Source organism: Colius striatus, chromosome 7 (genome assembly GCF_028858725.1).
Source record: "Colius striatus isolate bColStr4 chromosome 7, bColStr4.1.hap1, whole genome shotgun sequence".
Classification (NCBI taxonomy): Eukaryota; Metazoa; Chordata; class Aves; order Coliiformes; family Coliidae; genus Colius; species Colius striatus.
Window position 1 is genome coordinate 14166600 of NC_084765.1, and position 26904 is coordinate 14193503.

Below are 26904 nucleotides of genomic sequence, written 5' to 3' on the forward strand. Positions count from 1 at the left end.
CAAGACAATACTGAGCTCAATGGATTATCATTCTGAGCCAGAAGGGCACTCTAATGTTCTTAGAATTCAGGAAACTCACTTCATTTGAAATGTAACCACAGGTATTATTTTCCCATGGTAAAAGGAAAATACAGCTAGTGGCTTTACCGTGATCCAGAATCCTTGAAGTAGGAGATACCAAACAAAATTTCCTTGTGGTACCTACCTTGAGAGGTGGCGTGCTTACCTCTAAGCCCACCTCTGCTGACAGAGAATCCGGCTTGACATTGCTGATAAAAATGCCTGGTTTTTGTGTTGGACCACTGGAAATACTGGTGTAATACAAAAATCACATTTATAGTATAATAGTTATAGAATAATAGTATAATACAGTCAGAAGTCTTAAATGTTTTCTTATAATTTGTTTCTGCTTAAAGAACATTTTTATGGTATTAGCTTATTCTGAATCCAACAATGAAATTTGCCAGTACACACGCAATGGTTTGGCATCCTGCTCTCTTATGCTTTACCCCATGAAACTGTGGTTTAAGATAAAGCTAAAAGAAAGATACTTAAGCTTCTGGATTTTTCCTTAGATGTTGAAGCTAACGTAGTATACTGACCTACACTCTAAGGTCAGTCTAAAGGATTGGGACACTAATGGCATTTGAAAGCAAGCAAGTAATACAATGAAAAATTACTAATTGCTTGCACATTTACTCACTGAAGTATGGCATACTGTAGGTATCATAAATAATCCTGAAGAAGAACATTATATAAGAAACAAAAAGGATGTTTCAACCAGGGGCTTTCATCTAGCCTGGAAACTTCAAGCCGCAGCCTAAGCTAGGCCCAAATACAGCAATGATTTTTTATAGATAGTATTTCCAGCAGATGATGTTGAATGATATCTCCAGGTTTGTCAATAATTTTAAGGACACCTTTAGATACTCCAAGCAATGTGAAATACAACTTATTCTTTAGAAAACACTCTGTGTGGCTCAATCTTGAAGACTTCAACTATATTTTCCTAAATATATACAAACTCCTAACATACTCCAAAAGTTCTGTAACTAGATGCAAGGACAGGAATCTGAAGAGCATCTGTTCAAAGTTCTAATTATCTTTCAAATTCAACATTACTTTTAGGAACTGGATACATCTGTGCCACGGCTTCTCAGTTCTCAAAATGGTAACAGAAAGCAGTCTAAGTTCAGGGAGTGAACCTGGACAGTGCTGCAACGTGCTGCATCAGAGCAGCATTTAAAAGTATTTTAAAGTGTAAAAGCATTTAAAAGATCCAATTCAATGACAACATGTAATATATCACCATCAGCCTCCTCTTATTTTCAAATTTAAAGATTTTTTTGGTTTTAAGGCAGAACAGGTAACACAGGTGTTCATGCTTTGTCTGATAACATAGTGTGTGTGCCACAGATATCCTCCTGTTCCAGTTTGCCTTCTCGATCCAGCGTGGCTCTCTGTTTTCCTGATATCATATCAACAAAGGATGGAAATAACTGCTTTGGATATTTTACTCAAACCAGTGACACTAAATAAGAAACATGTACCCACCTGCATCCCATGCCTTTTGTACCAATCAAGCTAATGAAGACCTTCTTCTCCTTATTGTCTCTCCCTCCAGAAGAAGCAAGACCAGCAACACTCCCCTTTCCTTCCTGTAGAGCAATTAAAAAATGCTGCACATGTTACTCTATGTTGAGCTCATAACAAGACTACTATAAAATATCATGAAGCCAGGATCAAACTCTGCCAACATCAAGATAAGATTCCTCCAAGGTCCTACTGGAGGTGAATGTGAAGCACACTCATTTCAGTAGAGCTGCATGGCTAAGTTGAAAGGCTGATCTTATCTTACTATTTGGAGAAGCCTGTTTCAATAGTCAAACTTTGTATTCATAAAATAGTGAAGAAAATTACAAGAAAGTGATACAGCAAAATAATAATTTTGGTGTCCTCTGACAAAAGAGATGGAAAAATAACTGATAGTGCTCACTATTTAACTAAGACTTTATTCCTGAAAGCAAAAGAATGGTAATTGTAGTCTCTCTTTTCACTGCTGCAATCTCTAGAAGTCACTTTCATTCATCCCTGTCATTCATCCACTAATATAGCAAAGATAGGCCAAATAATCTGTTAAATATTTATACAGTAGAAGCATAGCTGGGTAAACTGATAAGCTCAAGCAAAATGAAGCACCAATTAATGAGCAAAAGATAGTTAATTTGTATCCTGCCCTTCTTTTACCTAATTATTCTGGAATCATTTCATACCACAAAAGATGTTTCTCCCAGAACACTTGTAACAAGATACTGCATCATAGAAATACATACAATAGCTTCTGTGATAAGGTCAAAGAAGAAAGTCTTTCAGAACCCTTACAGATTTCCCAGAAGACATCTTAATAAAATATTGATTTCTTACCCCAGAGTCTGAAACAAACTGGTCCACGTATTGCCATTTAAGAGGTTCATCTGGTGAACTGGAAGGGAAAAGCATTTTAACATAATGGAGACAAAACAAATATCAATGTATTCAAGAAGCTACTTTGGAACAGGATATCCTACTTTGCATCCACAAGTTCCTTTGGATACCATTCACAACAACAGGTTTGTTTTCCAGCAATTTAAATAGAACATCAAATAAACAAACAATTATTTAGGCTAGTCAAGTTGGTTCAACATAAAACTGAGAAAATCTCCTAAAGTGAAATGATTTCGGGAAACTCTAAGACCGTGAAAAAAATCATAACAACTTAAACAGCTTATGTAAATGTCTATGCAGAGAAACATCCCACATCATTAACACTTCTCAAACATTCCACCTAAAGTTTCCATTTTTCAATAAAAATTGGAAGAGAATAATATGAAGTTTTTCCAAACTCTGAAGCAATCCTAAAATATTAGATAGATAGAGAAGCAGTGGAGAACTGTTAATCTAGGTGCACTAAAAATAAGATTTCCAGGTAATATCCACAAATAATGAAAACACAGAAATTGGTTCATTTAAGTAGACAACTGATACAAAAATTAGATTCATCAAACAAGACATCTGCTGGGTGGTTTAACACATTTGAATCAGCTACAGAGACATACAAATATATATAATCAAATATACAGATAAGCACAGAGGTCCTTTGGATATTGAACAGGCTGTGTGAAAAGGAATCATCTTTTTGTTTTTCTTCAAATTAAATACCATTACCTTTTGACAGGTATCATGCCAATATCTGAAAAAGAAAAATACTCTGTTAAGTGACACTTTCTACAGATCATCAGCAATCTATTAACAGCAATCTTCAGTGATACAGGTGATTTTTAAATGTTACTTACGTCTTACTTTGATGGACACTATTTTCTTTGTACGGATGAGGTTTATGACCTCTTCATGTGTGCATGATGAAATGGAATATCCATTTATACGAACTATCTCATCCCCAACCTCAAAAACAAAAAAGAGAAGAAAAATAATTGTGAATTAATGTTAAAAGATTTTTTAGCAATGATGTAATCCGGCAATCATTTTGATGCAAAGTTGATAAAGTTGAGTCCTGAATATTTTCTGAATTTTAGGTAATTTCCAGATCAGATTTATCTATATTTGTTTGAACTTAATGTCTAATACCAGAAGGGCAGATTAATGGCCAAATAACTATTTCATAAAGTAATATCTAGCCTCTATACATCAGACTCATCCTCCACAGACTACCTTAAATACAAGTGTCTGTATTTCAATTCAATTGATTTTGGAGTGATTCTCCTCTTCTATACTTCAGCAATTTAAGCTTGTTTTTGCCATAAGATCTATGAGATACCTTCTTAACTGTTTTGATCAATAGGAAACTACACTTAGCCTGATTATGGATTCAGAAGAATGATGATTTTAACAGAATTTACCTCTATTTCAGGTGCAATCTGTGATTAATTACAGTAGTCATGTACCAGCATACTGAATGCTTATCCTAGAGTGCAATAGCTTAAGTTTTCTTGGAACATTTACATTAGTTACAAAATTAGCATGCTACTCTCAAGTGTTTCACAGCAGTAATCTATCACATACTACGGTTGAGAAGGTGGTGCCACCACATTTCTGTGGCCCCTAGGTTGTAGCATTCCCCCTGTTGTATGGCATGAAAGAAAACCAGAGAAAACTTGAGACAGAAACATAGAAGGAAACTCCTACCAGATCAGCAAATCCATCACTTATTTCCAGTCTTACTCAGGTCTCTGTGTCTATACAATACATATATTTGGGCTCCACAGGTGACACTTTTATAGAATAAAAAGTTCAGGGGATCAGGCAGGTTCATCATAACATGTTTGATGAAAGTTATTTCTATTAAAGACTAGCTATACTAGTTCTGATCTGGAGGGAACTTCCCCTTCATCCACCTACTTTGGGATTGCCAGTGTATCAGCCCCTGGTGCCAAGACCAGTTATGAACACACTTCTGCTGCAGAAGATCAGAAGTTAGCTCTTCCCGAATGCAGGAGGCACAGCAGACTCACCAGGAAGAGAGGTTAAGAAGCTTCATTCAGCTCTCACCACTCAGCTGATGCCAAAAATAATGTCATTGTGCAAACAACTACAGTCTGCTTACAGAATTAAAGATTTGATTGTAATATTCACAACAGTATTACAATAAATATTGGCATCTCTAATGTGTTAAGACTGAAAGCAATTGCTACCTTAGATAACTCATTGGCTTTTTTTTTTCAATAACTATCTCTTTTTCTTTTGAGGCAAATATTTCTGTTTTCCCTCACTGAAACGTTCCAACTTCATTGTGTCCAGAAAGACAGAAAGTAATACCACTAGTCTTCAGACTGAAGAAGTGACCTACTGTAGTAGTACCGACTAAATCACATAGTGTCTCCACTGTTTTCTCCATCACACAAGTTTGATGTGAGTATTTGTCAGAAAAAAAAGGTAAAGAAATCACAGTCTAGCCCACTGAGGACTAACTTCCTTGTACCTTGATGATAGATTTAGGGAAAAAATGTGCACAGCTGGAGAATCCTCCTCTGGCACTGCACAGCTCAGAACCAAAAGCCTAAACTTACATCACCACATTTATGTGAAAAGAGGGAGTGGAACTGAAAGTAAGAATTCTTCAATATGGCCTGTGGATTAGAGACTGTCACATTAACACATACCATGACAGGTCTGCTCTTGGGTGACAGGACATTTGGCATGCCTCCACCTTGTGCCTCTTTTCACATATAGTATCATTGAATCTTCTTTCTGTTCAGCTAAAAAATAAAATCCAAACCCAAAATCCAACAAATCAAAAAACTAAAAACCCAAACCACAAAAAAACACACCAAGAAACCACCTGATTATCTTCTTAAGTTCACAAACTTTCACAAACTTTTCTACTTTCTCTGGGAAGCACCATATACTCTGCAATAATACACAAGACATGAACAACACATCCACTGTACCAGCAGAGCTCATGTGGTGTGATTTCCTCCCCACTGAGCTTAGATTTTTTTTATCTAACACATCATAGCATCTGAAGGCTACAAAAGCAAAGAAAACACAATATGTAACTGTCCTGCTGGAGAGAGTACACTTGCAGAAGTTGAACATGACTGTGATCCCCAGACAGTGAGACTGCTGCTCCACCTCCTGGACACCCAAAAATGTCACCCATGGCACTCACCTGGGAGCAGTTTGCAGCAGTCCTAAGAGCTTGCCTGTTTTCATTTAAACAAGTCAGATTTTTAATGCAATCTTTAATAAAAGTGGAAATAGGTCAGTACTAAAGCACATTCTGCAGCTAAAATGCAGAATTAGTCAAGGAAAAGTACACAGGGTCTACAGATCTGTCACACTCTTGATAGCTCTTGCTATGCAAGAACACTCACTTAACCAACTTGTTCCGAATGTTCAAAATCACATCGATACACCCACTCATCCATCCCACAGGCCTGACAGCTGTGCCATTGCACTCACCCCTGCTAAATCCTAAGCTGCTTAGATCCCCACATGAAAACAAAGAAGTGCTGTTCCATTCTCCTCAACATTTCCGGAAATCCATTGTAAGTGATGCATTTTTAGGACTGGTTTCAGCACTGGCAAGGTGGCTATACTAACAAGAAGCAAAATAGCTCAGAGATAAGTCAGATTTGCAACACTGCACTTAAAGACTCAATATCCTCTACAAACCAGGAAGGTGTTCAGTCCCATAATTTAGAACATGGTAGGAATGCAAGTAAACTCTGCTTTTCAAGGGAAATCTGAGTTCCTCAATACTAAAATGCTAAAAAACCCCCACATCTTTCTCCATTCCCATCTCTGGCCTCTCTCTGGATTACTCACTTCCAGAAATACCAGAAGTTTGTGTGTAACGATTTAGCTGCAAGGATACCATGTTGCCCTCATTTGAGGTACCCAGACTTTTCTGTTGATCTCACACATTTGAAATTTAGTTCAAGACCCTTCCTTTACTCATATCTTCTGCATCATGCAGGCTGTAACAGACCATGGAGCCTTGGTTTGCACAAACCAAGCTTTCTAAAAGGGTAACCTAACCTGATGTTACTAACTGCAAAGCCATAACACAGAAGCATCCTAGTTTCAAGATGGCAGTACTGTTTGAGAGTATCCATATAGCTTCTGTATTAGCAGAATTAGTGCTGCTTTGAGGATGTCAACATTGACTAAGAATGTCATATCTGTTAGTATCACATTATCTCCCCAAAAGGCACACATTTCCAGAATTATAAATGCAGAAAAAAGTGTCTTTCATTTTTTACTCCCATATGGGAATGAGCTTTTCCCATACAGATATTTTTAATAATTCTCTTTGTTGAGCTTCAGAAAGGAAACAAAAAAGACAGTCTAGTACTCTTCACTCATTCTAATGCCTTTTCTGTTACTGACTGGCAAAATATTCCTGATGGTGCTTTAGAAATTCCCCGGTTTAGGCTGAACTACAGGAGACATAGGCATGTAACATAATGCTTCTCCTTAGGAAACTCAAACAGATTTCCCTGAAAAAAAAGTATTAATATACTGAAGCAATAGTTGATTTCATATTTTGTTGTTTTTATATTGGCACCACTGTATGCCAGTCTTCTGAATCAGGAGCAGTAGAGACAAAAGTCTGCAAGACTGCGTAGAATAGTAGTAATTATTTTGTTATCATATACCACTGTCTCTCAAAATCAAATAGGGAGATGAGGCACTCTCAAAAGACAAGCTTCAAATCTAACTTTTCCCAAGTAGAGTGCCTGTTGTTTGTAATTTTTAATGTAAGAAATATAATATTTATTGTTTCCAGGAAATTACACAACTGTTTCAAATTTCTCATTTTGTGTACTACTTCTACTTTCATCACTCATACCAATCTCTATCTCTTTGTATTCAGCAGTATCTCCACAGACATAAGTATCAGAAAGATGAGAAAAAAAAAAAGATGAAGTACATTTCTTCATGAAAAGACAATGCACTTGTCTTTTAGAGAAACTGTAGTTACAAAAAAGTCAAAACCACAAATGCCTCAGTGAGTCTTACTCAGTCGTTTTAATGTAACTTGGAAACTTCTTCAAGGAGAAATTATACAAAATGAATTTGATTTTTTAAAAAAGCAGCAGAACATAAAACAGATGGTATAATAGAAGATCATTATAACTTTCTCAGACAACATTTTTGGGATAGAAAATGTGTAGGGATTTAGTTAAATAAAGCAGGTGGGTGAAATTTCAGAAGCAGACGGCTTTACTGGGAGACAGAAATTTAGAACAACAGACTGCCTGTCAGCTCTTGTTATTCAGCAGGGTTCAGAAAGTGCCTAGTGCCACCTATTATGAGGTCACTTTAACATCACATATAAAAAAATCAGACAGTTACATGAGCTGCAATGCATCATCTTTTCATATTAATAATCTAAGAAATTCATAGTCAAACATATTTCCCCATTATTGTCCCTATTTTGTCTGCTGAACTCTATTCATCTTCTGAGTTGCAGTACAAATTGTACAACTCAGACCAAGATCCTTTACAATCCCATTCACTGTCAGTAACATGTAGCATGATGCCCTCAGTCACAGAAAGCCAAATAGAGCCTTTTTGCATAGAGAAAGAACAGAAATGCACATCCTTCCAGTAGCACACGTGAGCATAAGGAATTATGCATCAACCCTGTCAACACATCAGGCTGAAATAAAGAAAGAAGCACTGCTGTAACATGGGATTGTGATGAACATACTAGCACGGCAGTATAAGGTAGCTGTGAAGTCTTTTATTGCTCAGCATCGTTAATGTCTTCCAGTATTTTCCAGGAGATGTTTTCAAAAGCCATAGAAGTGATTAGTCTTTGTCTTTTTCTCAGTTTTCTAGCAGTGGAGAAAGGATGCAGCTGGAATCTCTTTACTGAGTTGAATACAATCCAGGAAAACTCTCTTGTCTACTCTTCCCATTCTCATTGTGTAATGTGGTACACGAGACACATAAGCTTTTGTAGTGCAAACTCTGGGAAGGTACATCAGTGTCCTTTCTGGAGTTACCCACTGGCAAATCCCAGGCTTAACAGTAGGCTACTGACACATCCAGCATAGTGTTTGTGCTGCCCTATGTCACATTCAATTCTAACTAAATACAGAATTTGTGGGGGTGTATTCCCTGAATTTGTGGATTTGTTCTAAGAAAGAGCTTCTAGAAGCATGCAGGGAGTTGGTCACATGCATGTCCAGAGCAGGTTGACAGAAGATGAGACTAACTCAATGGTGATTCTGAATTATTGAATGTGATATATAGCTATGAATGCACAAAAAAAGGACACACACGTTTATGCAGACAGGAACACACTTAAATTTTATCAAGCTCTCAGCATGAGTTTTACTACATAGAATTCTAACTTTGACTGCCTTGTTGATAGGATTGTTTTAATGTAAGAGAATAGTGGGGTTACATTGAAGCATATCTACAAAACACTTCAGTTTAATTAAACACTGTAGTGAATCATGCCAGTCTACTACATTTTGGACTAGTATTAAATATAATCCTTAAACATCAATATTTCTAGCAACTATTTACAGTGGACAAACTGAAATTTGCCAGGGATATCAGCCTTTCTACTCAGAAAAATGGACCTTTAATACACATTATCAGCTTTGAAGACATAGAAAGATGCAAATATTTGCCAGAGCAATTACTTCTCTCTTTACCAAGATATATGAGCCAGAATCAACACATTCCAAAAAACCCCAAACACCCAAAACTTCATTAATGCAAGTTATTTAAGAAAAATTGCTTGATTTAGAAAAAAAAAATGTTTCTATAAATTTTTGTTTGGTTGTTTTTTTTGCCAAACTTGTTACAGCTCATGTATCTGAAATTTCATTGCTGAAAGTACAATTCTGTGCAGCACAAAGGATACTGGAAACAGTTAAAAATAGATTCCTCCTTTTCTGTACTTCTATTGCATAAATCACAACCCCCAAATTTATACATAAGTTCAAATGTGCACTTCATTACACAAATTAGTGGAAAGTGGAGTTGACATTTTTAGTATTTGCATGTTCCATTTTATTTATATGCTGCTGCTTCTATTGGGCACCTTAAAATGCTCATGCACAGTCAGAGATCTGTCTTTCCATCTGCTTACATTAAACTGTTTCTACTAAAAGAGTATAAATACTCCAGAAAGCCCTTTTATCTTCAAAAATTATCATACCCCAAACACACAAAAAAAGTTTACATATCATTAAAACTGGTGAAAAGAACCATTTTAATAACTTTATTCATCATCAATGAATGGTGAACTTACTATGGCATTGACTTACATATTTAATGATTTTTATCACAAGCAACGAAGAGCACCTCAGCAGTAGCTAATTCTATGTATTAAGGAACAATTCTAACTGCCCATTTCCTCAGCATTGTAGGAAAAGCATTTTTGCAGAACAACAGCCATAAATATAATTTTCTTACCTGAAGTCCAACATTGTCTGCCTGTCCTCCTTTAACTAGCTGGGATATGAAGAGCCCACAGTTAAATTCCACTCCACCTCTCACACTTATTCCAAGTCCTTCAGGATGCAAACGATCCAATCTCACTTCTTTCAGCTTTCTGCAAAAATGGAAGATACTTGGTTATTCAGCTGCATAACACTTTGTGACAATGTTTCATATGAAAGCTAGATGTTGTTTTCCTCTTATAACATTTAGGCATGAAAGATAGTTGAAGTTTGGGTGGATGTTTTAGCTAAAGCCATTAAGCACTTTTCATAAGAAAAGGCATCTAGATTCATTGAAGCTGTCTGTTCCCAGAAAGTTCTAGCTATAAGAATATTTTTTTTATTAAATGAAAGAAAAATTTAAAAAAGGTTATTTAAACTGGAAAGCATTGTTTTTGACTCCCTTATCCTGCTCTTAGTGCATTAAACTACTTGGCAAACAATTTCAGGCAGCTCAACACAGTACCTCTAAGCAAAAAGAAGATAATTACATGTAGTTTTACAATATTTTACTCAGAATTTATGTTAAAACCCATTCTGTATTTCCTGCTTGTATTGAAGTTACCTGCATTATTCTGCATTTTCTTACCGTGATCTTTTGGGTGTCAGCTGATCATATTCCACCTGGTGTTTTAATGGGATAAGTGGGCGAATAGCATCAAATAGAGGCAATCTGCTTGGCTCATTAATCACAAGTTTTAGATCCCCCACAAGCACTGGGAGGTTCATAGATCTACAAAAACACAATGAGAAAATACTCATAGGTAATCACCACACTAACACAAAGGATCGTTTAATAACTTGCTGTACACGTGGCTTCAATATTTGCATATCCTTTCAACTTATTGAAAAATTATTTATGTAGAAAGCAAAACAAAAGCAAAACAGCCTCTGAGAAAACAAGCCTTCAGTAAGCAAAGAGGAATAACAATTACTCTCTGCAACATAACTGAAATCTCCTATATATTGCTTTTATCTTTTAAGGTCACACACACTGCTTCTATAGATGATGTCTTTAATTTCATTCTTAGTCCTCAAAAGATTCACAGAACCATCTAGAAATAACTTTCCTGATCAGATGTACCCACCTACTATATTTTTGTTTCCTTGCTAGTTAGGAATCCTTCTAGGTGAATCTAGGCTACAAGCTCCTTCCTCTCCTGAACTTAGACAGCGGACAAATTTTTTCAACCCAGGGAATGAAAAATCACTACACTCAGTAGCTAGAGCAAAGATTTGTTTGTTTTTCAAATCAAAATTGAAGGGCCACCAAGAAATAAACAAAATCTGTGGAAGTTAGAGCACTGTGAATATCTGTTTTCTAAGTGCTACACAAAGTCATCTCCTTGATATTGTCAGCACTTAGATAGTTATAGGTCTTGAAAATGTACTTTGTTTCCCAGCTGCAATAGTGGAGGAGAAGCTCCCTCAGGTTAAGTAAAGCTCTTGCTACACAACATCCAGTTAAATTTAGTCTATATTGTTATCTATATTATAACTTACATTTCCTGGCATACAATATTTCTGAGGCATATGCAATGAAAATATAGATCAGGAATGTATATTCAATAGCATTAAAGGTCAAATACTATTGAAAATGCTATTCACTGTGAAGTAGACATTAAATGCTAACTCCAAAGGCAATTAACATATTTTTGCCCTGGAATATCTCACAATATATTTTAAAAAGTGACAGATCATCAACATGTGTACACAGAGATACGGGAAATTTTGTTCAAGACATTGCAGTTTTGGAAACTGAAGAAAAGGTTGCTATATGCATTGTTAATTTTGTAAATGCAAGCAGATTTTAAATAATTAAGAGCTACTGAACTAACCTTCTTTCCAAACAACTGGCTTTATGAACGGAGAAGCAATTAGACAGACTTGAGTGAAACCGAATCACATATGATAGAATGGTTAGATATGCATCTGAATACATCCATAACTACAGTTCAGTACAAATATCAGATGGAAAGGTCTACATTTCACTCAGCTGAGATGCTATTAATATATGAATGGAAACAATGTCTATTAGAGCCACTTTTTCCACTCATAGGATGAGTGGAAAATACATCCTCATCTTCTCAAAAAACAATGGAACAGAGGCTGATCTCAGTTGCAATGATATAGGTCCTAAGCAACTGTGCTTTAAATCAGTTCAACAAAAGGATTGGTAATAGGCCTATCACCTTACCATTTTCCCCCCATTATGTTGTAATAAGTCAGAGTTGTTCAACATGGCAAACAGATCCCCAGACTATTTTTTTCAACTTTCAGATAAAACAGCTGCAAATAATTTTTTACCTGAACAGTTTGCAAAAGTCTGAAAAGCAAATTTAAGGAAAACTTCTGTTGCAAATAAACAAACATTATTTGGAAATATTAATAAATTTGATTAATGTTCTCTATTTCCTAAGAACAGTTTTATTATCCAGTTGCTTTTTTCCCTCCTTGCAATATAAACCCATCAAATGCTTCTACAAAACTGTGCAGTCATAAAACCAAAATAACTTTATGGGTGATTAAAGACAGGTCTACAGGTTAAGCTGTAAAAGTACAAGACTTCATTAAATAGAAGAAAAACCTATTACTTCAGTTATTTTTCTAGTAGCACATAGAAAGACCACTTAAAATCTTCAATCTATTCAATCTTTACATTTTCAAACATTAGTAAAATTCTACACAAATATATATAAAGCTACATCTTACTGGTGATACATCCGCAGCACATCATAAAGGTAATCTTTCTCTGCTTCATTGTCAATTAATAGATTAACCTGAAAAGGCAAGGACATTATAGTAAATCTCTGATTTTGAACACACAAGACTTCCACAATATCTTAAAGTCACAGATCAAAAATGTCAATAAGGAAGGATTTTTCTTTTTTTTTTTTTAAGATAAATACAATTTTTCAATCCAGTACTACCTCACAGTGTGAAGCTTCCAACATGAGTTTCTAAAATTAGTATTACAACAATTGCACAAGGTGGTAAATACTGATATATTCTGCAAGCTGTATTTCCCCCTAGCAGTAATTCTATTACAATAATATCGTATTTGCCTTACCTGATAATCACTGTATTGTTGAATAAAAGTTTTCAGAAACCTTTTTGGCCATTCATTAATATAGCACATGCTGTCACAGATAAAGCCACCACAATGAGATGATTAGAATTTATGTCCTGTCATCAAAACCAATGATTTCAGGATCTCACTTATGACATTATGCAAACTGCCTCACTTCTGTTCCTCTTTGCTCCAGGTCTTAACTGGTAGAACTTGCTAGTTATTCCTTCCTCCCCCACTAATAGTATGTTTACTTAAACCAGTGTCATATTACCATGCCTGCTCTTAAATAATTACAGTAAAAACAGCAAACCTCCCCCAAGAATCCTAATATGAGGAGTTCAATTTATAAGCATTGACAGCAAAACCCCCACTGATCTTACTGCAGTGAGAGGTCACATCACATTAGTTTTATATTTGGACAAGTTTAATGTTTAGGAAACAATTTACATCTGACCCAAAGGCTAATATTACTGTGACGTGAAGGCTGAGGACCAATTTGCATACTTAAAGAAAGGCCCTTTCTTTCTAGGTTTGCAATGGTTTGCATTATATTCCAAACTAAATACATGCTTCCTATTCCCTTTGTCTCTTTTGTCTCACTAAAGCCAGAAAGACTCCATTCTATTACTTGTCTCCTCTGGAAAAAGATACTTTCAAAACATGTAAAGGCAGAAACTTGACATGCAGGACAAAATGACATGACAGTAATACTGGTGAATTTCAAAACACACAAGAAGTAATTTACCCTAAAAGAAAATGAAATTGACTGCTTCACCAATACTGTACACAGACTCAAGGCAAAGGGATGCGTATAAAACTCAGTTTTACATTTTACATTTTCCCCTTCCCTCTTAGGAAAAGCACTACATATAAACTCACTTAGGTTCTGGTATACAGAAGTCAATTGCTAGTGCTAGTTAAGGTACTGTATGAGTGATGTTGCACAAAGAACATCTAAAAAACATTTACACACATCCACCCTACAGAGCAAAGAGCAAACCCATCATAATCTTTTGTCCTGATTGGGAAAGTAACCAGTAAAAACATTACTTTTTTCTCCTGATATGCTGGCTGATGGACACATTCCCCCTCCTTCCCAGGAATCAGAATGCCATGTCTAAATTCTGCCATTTCTTCTCACAAAACATTCAGTTTCCCTGTTTGATCCCTACTTTTCTCACCGTTTTCTCACAAGAAGTCAAAATAAGTTTATCCAGTACAATAGTTGTGGGGGGGAAAAAAAGCACTTTCTGGTGTGGAAAAAGTTTAGATTGCAATAATGCACTACTCTAGCACTAGTCCCATCTGTCAGCTTCATAGAATATAAAGTTCTGTTTAAGCTACACAGCCTTTGAAAGACTAACAAGAAAAAATAACACGAGAGTGGAAAAATAAGTGAGGAAACTCAGATCCTGTGACTAAGCATTTTCACGAGTTTGACACAAAAGAGGTGTCCAAGACATCAAAACTGCCACAGATATCACTAGAAACAGGATAACACAAAATAGAAAAGACTTGTTCTAAAGTCTTCTAACTCAGACAGTTTTCATTTAGATATGCATCCTACTCATTTACAAAAACAAACACTGACGGTAAGTCTTTTAAGTCTTATGTTGTCAGGGGTGGGACTAGAATGGCTTATGGATTATAGCAGCAATGAAAGGGAAAAGGTTTAAAGTCCAAGATCATAACTACCCACCTTAGGAACCACTTAGTCACGCTGCACAACCTACTGTTGAGTTATTCAGTAATAAGTAGCAAGGCAGAAAAAAATTGCTAGATAGCTGTAAGCCAGATAGATGAGTATTCAGGTTCTAAATGTTTTTGACCTTCAATGTGTCACACACATGGAGCTTTTTTGCAGCCCCTCTACTTCATCCTAGGAACTCTTTAGTTAAAGTTTTCTGCAGACTGGACGAGTTCCCATGTGACCTACTCTAGATGTCCTGCTCTGGAAACGGGGTTGGACTAGATGATCTTTCGAGGTCCCTTCCAATCCTTAAGATTCTGTGGTTCTGTAATCTGTTTATTACCAGTTGATACTTCACAAAACATAACATTACACGGCTTCAAAAAGATTCTGTTCCCTAGATGACAAAATAAATCAACCACAACCTCCTCCACCAAAAAAATCCACATCAAACAGTACTGAAAACTTTAGTATGAAAAAGGGCTAAACAGCTATACAAAATCTCTTGAATACACAAACTCCTTTCCTCCTCTTTTCTTTAAATAGAGCTTTTCGAGCTTACTTTGTTGGTACCATTTCGAGCTCTGCTGAGCATTTGTTTAACTGGGTAAATGACAAAATGACGTGCCAGGGAGACAGAGTCGCCCCATGTATCAAGTGCATTTACACATGACTGCACATACACAATTACACTTGTGAATGTTAAGGTGGAATTGCAGTCTTCCCAGCACCGGCTGGCAGGGCGCTGAAACTGCCAGGGCCTGGACTTCAGCACCTGAACTTTTCCTTCCCTGAACTAGACTGTGCGCAACTTTTTTTACATGACAAAAGAAATTGTATCAGGCACTGAAAAACCTCACGCACCGGGGAACACTCTCCTTCTCTCCCTCCCTTTTAAAGGTTTTAAGTTTCACAATTACCCTCTCACAGGAAACTGCCAGCGGCCTTTCCACGCTGTTGGCACGGCAGCGCCCAGGCCCCAGAGCTTCTCCCTTCCCTGGCGCTCACTCGCCCGCACCGCCAGCGCTTCTCGGCCCCTCCCAGCGCTTCGCCTCCCGCCGGGCGGCAGCTCTGCTCACAGCCCCTGCTTGCCCGGTGAACCGACCCCCGGGTGCCCGGGGCCGCCGCGGCCCTCTCTCTTACCTTGTGCCGGAACTCACGGGCGACCCGGCGCTCCATGGTGTGCGGGCGGTGCGAGGTGCGCGGGGCGGCTGCGGCGGGGCGGCTGCGCCGGCGAGGCCGCGCCCCGAGGCGGCGGGAGGAGGTGCGCCCGTCGCTCTCGCCCGCTGTAGCCTACAGCATCTCCGTCCTTCGCCTCAACGCTTTTGCGGTACGAGCCGCCGGGCTGCGGTAACCTCTCTACGACGCCAGGCTTTGGTTGTTTAACGGCAGAGCAAAAGAGAAATAAAAAGTAAAAGAGAAAGTAAAGCCGAGCCCCTCCCTCCGCGTATTGCCTGGCCTTTTCCCAGGACTGTTTTACAAAAGATGTTTCTCACACAGCAGAGAGGTCACATTTAAACTTCTCTTTTGTATTTGTAGGTATGCATGCCATTAGCCCTACTAGCTGAGAAAAGCACAACGATGTGGAATTTAAAGTATACTAACAACTGGAGAGGAAAACAAGAATAAAGTTCACTGAAAGACACTGCTTCACTGCAAATATCATCTTTTTATATTATTTTTAGGTAAGCAGAGTGAATCTAGTGGAAATCAGACAATGATACACCAGCCTTTCCCACTAACAGAATATTGTTGCTTACAAACAGAGCCTCTGTCATACCTACTGTGAGTAAACTAAGTAAGAATCAAGCTCAGAGTCCTCCAAAACGAGCCTATTTCAGACTCATCTCTTTTAGGTTATTTTCCCTTGGGATGGTTCGTCTCTCACCTTCACTACTGTAAGGTATAATAGTAAAGGCTTCTGCAATCAAGACTGGAAGCAAGTGGAGGAGACTTGCTAACCCATGTCCCTTAGACTCCCTACAGAATCAGCTTTGTCCAAACAACTCTGGAGAGAATGGGTTTATGTTAACACAGGTAACTTATCTGCTCCTTCTTCCACCCGAGCGGAAACTTGTATGAACGCATATGAATCCCTACAGCACGATTAAAAAAATTTAAAAAATAATACTCCCAAAGACAAACTGGAACCTGTTTTGTTATTTCTGTGTGGTAACCTTCATAAGCTACCCCAGTAATTTCCTTAAGAAATTACTCCTACCCTTTTCAGAAAATGGACTTGCTGTATTGGAACTATTCCATAGTGTCTACACTAACTACCCTTTCTCATATCAGGTGTCAGGAATAAGAGAGGAATGCATTTTAAGCCTGTGCACAAGAAAAACAAAAACTGTTTTCAACAAACAATTTTCTCTTAGAAGGACATCTACTAGTACACAAATCATTTGTCTTCTGCCTAAGTTCCAGTATCACATGGTACTGTAAAAGCTGTTCCATCCAAGCCTTAGACAAGGAGCTATAGAATTTCTTCCATGCATATGCAAACCAAAATTGTCTTATGTTTCAGAAGGGAAGAAAGAAGATACATTAAATTTAAAGGACACATAAAATACCATCTATGTTTCCTTTAAATTTGCATGTAGACTATAACAGCTATTGATATTTATTGATAACTCCTAGAAGACTTTTCAGAAATAGATATTTTGCAAGCTGAAAATTAGGCACATATGAAATAAAATATCTTTTTTATTACATAAAGAAAATCTCTAGGAGTCAGAATCTTCTCCATGGAGTAAAATATTGTGGAAATAACTTCATTTAGTGTATTGAAAACTGCCCTGAATCACCAGGTAGAGGACACATAACAGAAAGGATAATGAACTTTTTGGGTTGTTAGTTTGTTCTGTGGCCTGGATTCCTGTGCATGAATGCAATGCAAACAAACACACAAAGCTATCCTGTGCTCCAAAACTGGAAGTGTAATAATCAGAAAATTTAGGAGATGGTTCTGAAGTTTCCAGTACTTGAAATACATCGTATTAAAAGACAATATGATTTTAACTGTTTATTAGTTTTGGATAATTAAATATTTCATAGCAAGAAATCAAACTGAATCTAAATTAGCTTTAAATTAATTTCAGCTTTTACATGCTACTTGTGGCATTAAGGGAAAATTAATAAAGTGAGCAGCCTATTTAGCAGGCAAAGAAATACGTTGAAACGTGTACTGTGTGAACTGAATCATGTAGGGTATGGTCTATTTTCTCTACTTCCATTAATGTCATCTGGATTAGAGAAAGTGCATGGTGCATTCAGAGGAGAGAGGCTGAGGCTAGCAAATAATTCTGAAAATTTGTTTGGAGTTATTGGGAAAAGGCTGTGCTGAAATTAAAGGACACCTTTTTCATCTCACTTTGTTTTGTCTCTCACATTCTACTTCCAACACGTACAGGACAGAACAAAATTCTCAGTGAAAACATAACTAGTTTTCCATCATTTCATTAAAAATGAAACACATTGCAGAAAGAAACACAATCCACAGGGACAAATTACAAAGGCAGAAAAGAGATCTTTTTAATGACTTACTGTTAACAGACTTCCCAAAGCAGTCAGAAAATGCCCCTTTTCATCCGAGACAGTTTCTCACCTGGTGTGGGCAGCTTCTAAAGCTTCTGTTATAAGATATGCAAACTGAAGAATGATGGGGAGAGAGACAGCAACAGATGGGAAAGAAAAAAGAACAGAAAAAAAAAGGTAACAGTGATAGGAAGAAGGAAAGTAAAGGGGAAGAAAAATTATTGATGGTAAACCAGAAAAATTAATCAGAATAGGGTCCACAGAGAGCTTTACATTCAAGAGTATGAATTTATAGAAAAAAATAGAAGTTATCAGAAGCTATAGAAATAACCCACCCACAATAGTTGTCTGCTGCATTCAGTTCATGTCTTAGTCATGCCTTTCATTATTCGAGTTCTGACACCTGTTTCAGTGGGTTGGGGCTAATGCTCCTTGTTGAGCATCAGCAACGTTTACTGCCTCTCAGCACAAGCAAGCAGCTCTCTCCAAACTGGCAGTTTTCAGTCGTGCAACATTCCCACGAGTAAAGGAAAAAGCCTCAGCTTTGTTCACGTCAAGAGAGGGAACACAGCCTCATACTGCACCGCACCGCACCGCAAAAGTTCAGCTCCTGCTGAAGAGGCGCAACACAGTCGTTTCCTCAACCCCCGAAGGGCGGAAAAGTGGAAACAAACAAGAAACCGGCTAGGTCAGAGCCCGGCAAGAGCACCTGGGGAGAAGTGATAGCTGAGCCAGAACAGCTCAGCTGTAGGGCAGCGGCCGACGTGGGTCCTCCAGCTTCACCGGAGAGCAAGGGGGGATGTCCGAGGAGGGGGGGTTCGGGGAAGGGCTAGGGGAGGGACAGGGCGGGCGGCGGACAGACCGACCGACCGATAAACCCCTCGGCCGCCCCGCCCGAGAGGGCGGGATGAATCCCGCTCGCAGGTAGTGGCCGGCAGGGGAGTCCGGAGCTCTATAGGGAGTTGTTGTGGTCCGCCAGCCCGCATGGAGACCCGGCTTCTCCTCGGGATGCTACTATGTGCGTGGCTGCCGCCGGGTGAGCCTTCTGCCGGGCAGGAGGGAGGGCAGGGCAGTCTCGCCCATCACTAACCTCCCGCTTTTGCTTTCCAGCCCTGTCTCCATGGGGTGCCCGGGCGCAGCTTCCTGCCGACGGGGACCTATCTCTCCCTGGGTAAGAGCCCACTTGTACCCAGCGGGGCTTCTTCCTCGCCGCCGCAGTGGGTGGCCGGGCGGGCGGCAGCTCTGGGGCGCGCTGGGCTGCGCGGGCCAAGTAAACCCTGCCTTGTTCTGTCCTCAGCCGAGGCAGCGCCGTGGGACCTCGGAGAGAAGGCGGCCTGGCCCCGGCGATGCGGGTAAGGGGGTGTGGGCCGGGAGTTGTGAGGGGCGGCGGGCGGGCATGGCGGTACCGGGCTCTGCGGTGCCTCTTCGGGGTGATAAGGCTGCTCGGACATGCGTTTTGTCTCTGAGGAGCCCCCCGCGCAGAGCAGCCGCTTCCCGCGGTCCGTTCCGTCGGTGAAGAGGTGTCGTGGTGCCGCCGCTCGTGCCCTAAAACAGTGCCTGCCTTCCTCGCGCTGTGCTGCAGCCTGGCCAAACCCTTCTGAAGCAGACTTGGCAGCGCCGATCTGAGGCGAGGTGTTCTAGTTGTCATCGGAATAAAGTGGTTCTCTTCTCTTACCTGAAAATATCTATATATTGGCATGATACCGTCAGCATTTCTGACAGCTGTTCGGCCCTTTTTTGATTCTTCAGGATCTGTCTTTCAAACAGTGTTGAATGTGTATTTTATACTAGCTGTAAGAAGTGTCAGTCATGAACGAAAGGAAACTTGGAATTTAAAGAGTTTAAGGAGTGAGGGAAGATGGTAGCTGGAGCTTTAGCTCATTCAGAAATAGCTATGTCATATGAAAGCTGAAGTCTGGTTAGGCTCATGCAGTAATAATAGCTTTGTGGGAGCCTTTTCATTTCTCAGTAAAAGTAAGCAAGCTGGTAGTATCAGATTGCTACAGCTTAGTTCTGGCTTTTGTATGTGATTTATCTTGGCAACCTGACTATATGACTTGTGGGGTGTTGCTGAAATGTAATTAGGGTGTGTGATTCCCATTCTGCTGTTTGAGGATGGGAAAAGGAAAGTTTGTTTTATAGTCCTGGTTTGCAACTGCAGAGGGGTTGCCTTTCTGCCTTTTTCCTGCTCCTTCTGGGAAAGGCTCAGAGGAGAGAAAAACATTCCACATAACTGCATACAGGTAACAAAATCAACCACCAATAAGAGCAAATTCTTGTGGACAGAGGTTCTCCTCCCCTAAGAATTCAAGATGCAGTAATGGACACTTTGTTTCCTTCTGAAGAGTTAGTTAATGACACAACTTTCAAGATCAGTTGTCAATTAAATGTATTTTCCTTAATTAAAGATATATTCTACAATTAATATGTCAGTGAAATATGAACATTTTAGGGGGATAGAACTGTTGCTATTTATGAGGCGAAGAAATAGTATGAAATAGTTGTAACATTTGTGTTACTCCATTAAGTAAACTAGGTAAATATAACTAGGTGCTTCTTTAATAAGGAAAGGAATTATGATGTCATTGACTTCTGAGGATCAAAAAGTTGATGTTAAATTTAGAAAAATGTTACTCACCCTAGATACAGACAGTTCTAGAACAAAGATAGGAGGTTACAGGGAATGTGAGCAACGTTCTCAGATGAGTAAAGACATACTAATTAGGTATACTTGTCATGAGCATGGCTAACAACATCATGGCAGGACTGCAATACATTTTTATAACTTGGCCAAGCAGACCTGATTTTCTCTTTTCTCAGCTAGATGATAGAGGGTGAGTTGGCTTTTGTGATTTGATATATTGCTGGCTTTTTTTTTTCTTCATTATTTAAAGGAAATATAAGCATTTAAGTTTTGAATAAGTCTTTAAGACATTTTTATATATCAATGCTGATACTACTTTCCCTTCTGCATGATAGTTTGTTTTATAGGATTGGTTATGTTGTACACACTAAACACACAATAATATTTCCTTAAAGCGTATTTTCTACAGGAACTGGTATGGAAACTGTTTTCTGAGTAATACATAAATAGTCTTGGATATAGTTTTCTGTCAAACAAAACTTGTGTAAAGTTTTAAACAAGTTATACAAGCTCAGGTGCTGTTCTACTTCTTTCCATCATTAAAATGCCTGCTTTAAGATGAGTTGCCTTAATTCACAAGTTTCCTTGAATCTCATCATTGAAAGCTATGTCCCAAAGAGTTGTTTCCAAAATCCTGTCTGTAATACCTCTTTGTATAAATAACTAGATTTGTACATACTCTCACTTCTCTGCAAATGGGGTAGACAAGGTCACAGACTTTAACAAAAGTTCTAAAACTTTGTCCTTGCAAGAAGATGGGAACAAATATGTATGTTCACGTATCACATCTAAACTATACCATACTTGACTGAAAGAGTGTAAAAAAATAGTTGCTCCTCCAATTTACCTAGATGCTGTTGGATGACTAGTGGCTGTGGCCGACTTTTAAGCTGTTGAAAAGGAATCTGTGAGGTTTTGGGTGGGATTTTTTGTGTTGTGGGTTTTTTTTTTTTCTTCTTTGTTTCAGTTCAGGTTTTTTTGATCCCCATGAAGTATTGATCTGACTTCTTGTCATAGTAGTGCGTTGACACTCCGTATGTTTCTGGTTCACATGTGCCATTGTGTAAATAATTAGAATTTGTTAGGAGGTTGGAGGGATTGCGGCTGGTGCCACTGATAGATGGAAGAATGAAGTGGAAATTGGATTAGTAGATGACCATGGCAAGAATGATGAGGGAGTCAAAGTATCATGAGATACCAATTAATAAAAATGATTATGAAGTGTAATAGATTAGAAACACTAAGATTTCAAATGACAGTTTTCTTGGAGAAAAAGGAAGATTAGTTTACTACGATATTGAGAATTAATACAAGAAAACTCAAGATACTTTGCTGCTGACTGTTGAAGGCAGGAGTGCATATGAGAATAGAAGCACAAAAGAATAAAAGCTTTAGTCTGTCAGTGCATATTTTTGATTGTTAGAACAGGAAAAGATTAAAGACACAATGGCAGGAAACATTTTGAAAGCTAACATGGGTGTTTATTAGTTTTTAAAAAACAAACCAACCTTATCATGTAACAAATCTGTTGCTTTGTCTGGGTTTTGGATCAGTTTTCTTGGAAAATAATGTGAATTTAGGATCTTAAAAGACATTTTTGTGAAGTGTTGTGATGTAGTTCTGTGTTTTATGCATGCATATACTTATAACAATTTTAAGTAACCAAATGATAAGAATTTCCAAAGTAGCAGAACATTAATACCGAGAATTATGTTAAATACTCACATTTATATCCTCAAGCTGTAACTGAGAGTAAAAGGAGTATGGAGAAGGGCACAAAGGATGATGTCTGGATATGGAGTTTTAGGCATTTTGGCTTAACTGTGTTAAGATCTGCCTGCTGTCTTCAGGCATAGTGTACTTGGCTTCTTTACCGGAGTCTTGAGCAGAATAACTGTACTTTTTACTTTACAGTAGTGTTTTTCGATAAATTTTTGGTAAGCCATCATGAAGCAGTGAACGTGGTAAAAATGATAGATTTACTGATGGATTGAAGAGACTTTTTTTAGTGTCTTGTTTGTAGCTGCTGATTTCTTTGTTCTTTCTGAAAGGAGTCTGGAATGGCAGTTTATAATGCTTCATCTACTACGATATCCTTGTCTCAGAACAGGAGACTTCACAGTATGAGATGTGGACCATCCAGTAAGTTATTTATATATCTACATTTAAATAACTTCAATTATCATTTATGTTCTGCATTATTTAATTATTCCGATGAAGAAAAAACCTCTTAAAATAGGTAACACAAGCCTTCAGGATAAGGAGAGCTCTGCCTTGATTGATCTCAGTGTCCAGTTTATCATGGGGTTTGACCTGTTCTGCATCTCTTCTGTGCTTGAAGGATTTTTTTTGTTGCTTTTTTTTGCTAAGGAAATCTATGGATGCTTTTTGTGTATGTAATCTATGCATTAGTTGGATCAGGTACTCCTAGCCACCAGCTTGCAGTGGTTGACATTTGCTTGAGGAATTTTCGTCCTTAGCTTTTTCGATTCATCTTGTTTTTGGCAGTGGAGCAGACAGGGTTAAATCTGTGTTAGATTTTCTGTAGAGCATGTGTCATGCTTGTCTTGCAGAAAGGAGAAACATGAGGCAAAGTAATTCAGAATAAGTTTAATTAGTGATGCAAAAACTCTGGTTTCTCATCAGTCAGGCTGATTGCATTTGATGCGGAACCTAATTAATAGTGAATAATCTGTATTTGCATTCCCTGGCTTTATAACATAAAATGCAAGATTTATGTGTGGACATAAGTTGTTGTTAGGGTCGTGTTTTAATTTCCTTGTTTGATACATAGAATTTCTGGAAGCTTTTGAGAAGTGTGTAGCTGAATGTAGAGGAATAATAGAAGGGTTTAGAGAAGTGTAGTATTATTTAATTAAAAGTTATTACCTATGAACTTCTTCAGTATATGAGAAGTATCATGTATATTGTGCATGATAAAATTCCTCTACAAATACAGCAGTTTATATCAGTAGAACTCTACTTTGACCAAGAAGTAGTTATTTTCTTAGCTTTTTTTTTTTAAACCCAAACAAATCCAAAATAAAGCAGCTTCTTAATAGAAGATATGCAAATCATGATGAGAAATTTGTTGCCATAATAATTATTTGGTTCCCAGGTTTATTTTCTGCCAAATGAAAATTCCTCTAAGGGGACTAGTGAATTTTCTATTCTACTCTAGAGCAACCAGCTAGAAAAAGACTTTTAAGGTGCATTGTGTTACTGTTAAAGTGTGCAATAATCAACTTTCATGTAAACCCTTTGCAAAACTTCTGTTAAATAACTCCTGTGCAAGTGCAAGTTTATTGCTTCTTAAATAAGCCTAATATTTAAGAAAGGGAAGAACAAATCTAGAAGGGAGAGAATGAAATGGGTGTCGAATCTGAAGTGCTAACTCATTACATGTCTAAGCTATTAAAGGAGAATGTAGTTTTGATGACAAGAATTAGGTTTCATTGTTCCCTGCAGATGTAAGAGGACAAACTACCTGTTTTTGTTCTAACTTGTATTTCTCTGAGACAAAATTTTTTTCACAAGCTCTTTCCGTTTCTAGTGCACTTGCTTTGGATAGACAGTATTGGATACATGCTTTAAAAGTTATTAATTATTGCTCATACTTAAAGGCAAATAAAATCAGGATTATTAAACTCTTTAAATAGTTGAATACTTAGACTTGGAAGATTTCTTTTTAAATCCCAGTAAGCTCTGTGTGGGAAATGGAATCCTTTGTTGTTTGTGTGCAAAAGACATGTTAAAACCAGGAGAACAACCTGATCTGCTTTGTGTAAGAATTTTGGTAACACGCTCCAAATGCTTGGAACAATAGTTTTGTTTTAGTCCTTCAAATCTGAACAGAGATGCAAGCTGCTATAGCTCTGCCCATGAACTGGGATTTGCAGCAGTCTGGGGATATATTAAATATTTTTTTCATTTTTTTTAATTAAGCAGCAAGGTAGATTTCCAGTTTATTTCTCTACTTCAGTGATATGTCTCTGAAAATTATTCTATGACCTACTTATACAACTGTGGTTGTAACAGACTTATATTTCATCCTATTATAACTTATTCTTGTTGAAGTAACATTTTTTCTTGCTTCCTATAACTCTGTCTATATGGGTAGGCCAACACATCTTATGTAGAATTTTTGTACAATAGATGCATAATTTATTGTGTAATAGATCTCTTTACCTTTGTGTTGTGTTAACCAGCTGAAAGCAATGTAATGACTTGTATGTCAGTGGAACAAAAAAGTTGGTATATAACAAGTATACATTGAGAGATAAGTTCTTGTGTTAGTTTCTTGAACCTGGGAAATATGAGATTTGAGTTTTGAAATATTTATCTGAATAATTCACAGCAGTTAAGATGTAATCTAGATAGCTGTTAAACTTGTAACTTCTTTCCACAGAAACCCCTTTTTTCATCTAAGTTGAAAAACCCAAACCACCACCACCAAAAATATATCAAACGAAAGACTACTGAGCTAAAGCACATAAAGAACCTGAGATAGGCAAACTAACTTTCTAGAAGCAAGTTTCAAACTGCTACTTCTAAACACTGCAACTTTTCTTGTGTTCAAATGCTGCAGCAGGCATGCTTTTTTGTTGTGTAATACTTGTTCACTTTCTCTATTTATTGCTTAGGGGACTAGAATTATGTCAGACAAATTAACAGATCTCACAGTCATTTTTGTTTGACTTCTCTAAATGGGCAAAAGGTTATCTTTATCTGTCCATGTTTCTTGAGGTAAAGATTTTGCTGTATGTTTCCTGTTTGTGAAGGCCTGTAAATGCTTAAACTCAGAGCCAGCATCTTCTGGCATACATAGAGTTACATTTGGTGACAGAACTGTTTCTTAGGAATGAAATTTATAATAATTCATTTTTAACATGCCTTGTCCTTTCCACTCAGGTTCACTTACATGTTTTAATGGAGGTGAATGTGTCTACAGAGAGCTGTGCAACTGCAGTCGATTTAATGCAACTGGACCAAGATGCCAGACAGGTGTGTAGAAAGAAAACTAACTGAGTTTCTGGGATTGTATTTGGGTTCCCACAGCTACCAGAACAACCACCCTCTGCCTAAATCTTCCTTTGTGCCCTATTTTTTTTCTCTCTTTCTTTTCTGTGGTGACATCACAGCACACCACATATACTACTACCTCTCTACTACAGGTTGAATCCCAAAACCAGTGCTATATGTCAAGTGACTCTCCTTTTGTTAGTGTATAACACAGGTGCTGAAAGAGATCACATATGCAGAACATGGGGACAATACAATTTTGAAACTTTCGATGGACTCTATTATTATTTTTCTGGGAAATCCACATATGCGCTTGTGAGACATACTGAGTTAGATGAACAGAGTTTTTCCATACAGGTAGGGAACTGTGCTTCTGCATTTCTTTTAACTGTTGTTGAACATGTTAATAGTGCATTAATTTTAAGAGGTTAAAAATAACCTTAGATGATGATATGAGGTTCTTAGATTGTAATGTAGATGTAATTCTAACGTGATGCGGGCTACAAGTTACAGCACAAAATATAAACAGCTAGATGAAAACTGACGAGTGTATTTTCAAAGCCTGCTGCTGCTGTGAAAAGGCTGCTCCAAGAAGAGTGTTAATTGTACTCACCTTTTTGGGAAAAGTAGGAAAAAAATAGTTATTCACATTCTCAGGGTGGGATTGGGAGTATTAGTTCCATATCATGTAGTTTACAAAGAATTTGATTAAAATCTTGACTTTGACACTACTGATTGCATTTGACAGGTGAATAATGATCCTGAATGCCATTCTTCTCCTTATTCTTGCAAGCGATCCATTAGTTTATTCTTTTCTGGAGATGAACAGATAAAAATGAGCAGTGAAGTCACCTACAAAGGATTTGGGTAATTGCACTCATGTTTCTAATGCTGTAGTTACACTGGAATTAATTTTATGGTATCAGTTTGATAACAAAGATATAAACTACACATTGGTTAGCTTAAAAAAGCT

General features: G+C 37.8%; 2 protein-coding genes across 3 annotated transcripts in view; one reads left to right on the plus strand and one right to left on the minus strand.

Moving 5' to 3' along the window:
* Positions 1-15951, minus strand: part of USH1C (USH1 protein network component harmonin) — a 51010-nt gene extending 35059 nt beyond the window's left edge. For both annotated transcript variants that reach the window (XM_061999536.1, XM_061999535.1), the window contains exons 1-9: positions 15872-15951; positions 12678-12745; positions 10555-10698; positions 9940-10078; positions 3333-3441; positions 3205-3229; positions 2425-2482; positions 1555-1658; positions 227-311 (exon numbers count right to left, since the gene is read on the minus strand). In XM_061999536.1, coding sequence (XP_061855520.1) covers positions 227-311; positions 1555-1658; positions 2425-2482; positions 3205-3229; positions 3333-3441; positions 9940-10078; positions 10555-10698; positions 12678-12745; positions 15872-15907 — 768 coding nt within the window. In that variant the 5' untranslated portion in view covers positions 15908-15951. The remainder of the gene's footprint in view (positions 1-226; positions 312-1554; positions 1659-2424; positions 2483-3204; positions 3230-3332; positions 3442-9939; positions 10079-10554; positions 10699-12677; positions 12746-15871) is intronic.
* Positions 15952-19249: 3298 nt separating this feature from the next.
* Positions 19250-26904, plus strand: part of OTOG (otogelin) — a 92849-nt gene continuing 85194 nt past the window's right edge. The window contains exons 1-7 of the mRNA XM_061999737.1: positions 19250-19301; positions 19376-19436; positions 19563-19617; positions 22961-23051; positions 25821-25913; positions 26134-26288; positions 26680-26798. Coding sequence (XP_061855721.1) covers positions 19250-19301; positions 19376-19436; positions 19563-19617; positions 22961-23051; positions 25821-25913; positions 26134-26288; positions 26680-26798 — 626 coding nt within the window. The remainder of the gene's footprint in view (positions 19302-19375; positions 19437-19562; positions 19618-22960; positions 23052-25820; positions 25914-26133; positions 26289-26679; positions 26799-26904) is intronic.